Consider the following 2151-nt stretch of genomic DNA (forward strand, 5'->3'; position numbering starts at 1 on the left):
AAAAAAAAAAAAAAGCCTTCTTTTATTTTACTGTGCTTAAATGTTATAAAGCAATCCCAGATGTCATATCATCTCACCTATACATACTTATTGAAGTATGTATTCAATAAGCATCTATACAAAACATGGACATAAGCAAAAGGCCAATATTCAGCCTTCCTTAGTTGTCTCAAAATGTCTTTTCCAATTAGTTTATTTTAATAAAGATCCAAACAAGGTCCACAATACATCTGATTGTTTTACCTCTTAAGTATCTTTTCATTTAGAGCTGACCTTCTCCTTTACCATTACAGTGAACATGTTAAAGAGGAATTCTTTTTAAATGCTTTTCTTAGTATATTTACAACATAGAAAAAGTAGAATATAGATATTTCTATATATTTTTTCATTCTAAGCTCAGCTACTGACCCTAAAAACTTGGTTTTGATTTGCTTTGAATAGGCAACCGTCTCTGAACTAGACTAACAAATTCATGGCAGTAGAAAATAGTCTAGAGCTCCGGGGATGAATAATCACCAAGGACCATTTATAATGCTGTTATGCAGTTTACTTTATTGTTATACAGAAAATCTTGTAGTTTTTTAATAAAATTAAAAAATTTTAATTGTTTTTTATAGGGTTGGGGAAAAGAAATGCTAGTGGCTCTTATTCCTTCAGTTCTATACCAGATTTCAAAGTAGTCAAAGCTCATACTTTAAGCATACTGAGGGGGAAGAAACCAAAAAGCCTGAGATACCCTTCTAAGGCAAGCCTAATCTAGCTAAGGATGAGGACAGGAAGTGGTAGATACTCCCAATGTGCCAGGATTTGAGATGTAGGGGTCAAAAGCTAAAAATCTGGCTCACTTAAGAGAACAGCTCTCAAAACAAATCCTTACATCTTTAGGGAAATAAAAAAATCTACATCTAAAGTTTATAACTGATGTTAAAAATAAGCTAAGGAAATGAAGAATAATTTAAAATAAATAAATATTAAAATGAGCTAGAAAAAAAATCTCATATTCCTAGATGCCAAGTATAAAGCTTCTTTAAAAATGGCAAAAAAAAAAAAAATGTTAAGTGCTGTAGAGTTTCAGTGTAACACAGTTTTACACTGCTTAGAACAACTCATAGATGAAATCCCAACATTACAAAGTTTTTTTGATAACTAACCTTTACACATTGGCTGTAACACAAACCTTGTTATACCAAATCCAAGCTACAGGAGATAGTTTTGAGCTTCAAAAACTAAATGTTACCACATCAGAAGCAATTTTAGAAGCTTTTTTCCTCACATAAGCTGGTTTACAGGATACTATTACCTGTTTTTATTAATTCTTTAATCAGATCTTCCTTCATCTTGATGTTAATTGTAAGTTCTCTCATTTTTTGTTTAGCTTCAGTAAGTATGCGTTCTGAATTCCTTAATTTTTGCAAATTCAACTCTTGACTCTCCCGGAGACATTCGATCTTTAAATCTTTAAAATAAAAGAAACAAAACTGAGAAATAAAACTATCTGCTCATAGATAGTCAACAGAAGTTGAGTTAAAAAAGAAAAGCAGTTTAGAGGTAGCAGAGAAACGGACAAAAGGGGAAGGAAAGAGAGGAAAAAATACTCAGCAATTGGGACTTGAGCTTTCTAGCTTATAGTAAGAGTTTTCTTTCCTTAGAAATTAAATCTCTCTCTCTTTCTCCCTCCCTCTCTCTCTCTCTCTCTCTCTCTCTCTCTCTATATATATATATATATATATATATATATGCACTTTAGTCACAGGCCATAGATTTGGACACATAGTTTTTCGTTGCCTTTAACTTGAGATTTGAGATTAGGTGTAAAATCTCTAGGTGGGTAGAGTGGTAAATTTTTTTCCTATTAACTTCTACTTTTATTATAATCAGAGAATGCATTCTATACCATGTTACTCAGAGTGTAGTCTAGCACTGTTTGTTACTCTTCTGAACCAGGACATAAATCAACTATATCACTAAGCTTTAACTTAGGTTATAGTTTTTTCAGAGTAAGACCTTCTCAATGAAGGAACCAGTGTACTCATTTACATTCTGGCCTAAGTTTCTTCTCTGGTTGCAGACCAGTAACAAATGGCCCAAGGACGGCTACTTGAGTAGTACTTATCTTTACTACTTCCACGTTTTTTTTTTTTTTTTTTTTTT

The 2151-nt window shown here is 32.2% G+C and overlaps 1 protein-coding gene across 1 annotated transcript in view; it reads right to left on the reverse strand.

Annotated features, from left to right (window-relative positions):
• The window catches only part of KIF27 (kinesin family member 27), an 88578-nt gene that overhangs the window by 53112 nt on the left and 33315 nt on the right, over positions 1-2151 (reverse strand). Inside the window, exon 7 of the mRNA XM_012640012.1 lies at positions 1301-1448. Within this exon, the coding sequence (XP_012495466.1) occupies positions 1301-1448 (148 nt within the window). The remainder of the gene's footprint in view (positions 1-1300; positions 1449-2151) is intronic.

Source organism: Propithecus coquereli, unplaced genomic scaffold (genome assembly GCF_000956105.1).
Source record: "Propithecus coquereli isolate 6110/MARCELLA unplaced genomic scaffold, Pcoq_1.0 Scaffold147, whole genome shotgun sequence".
Classification (NCBI taxonomy): Eukaryota; Metazoa; Chordata; class Mammalia; order Primates; family Indriidae; genus Propithecus; species Propithecus coquereli.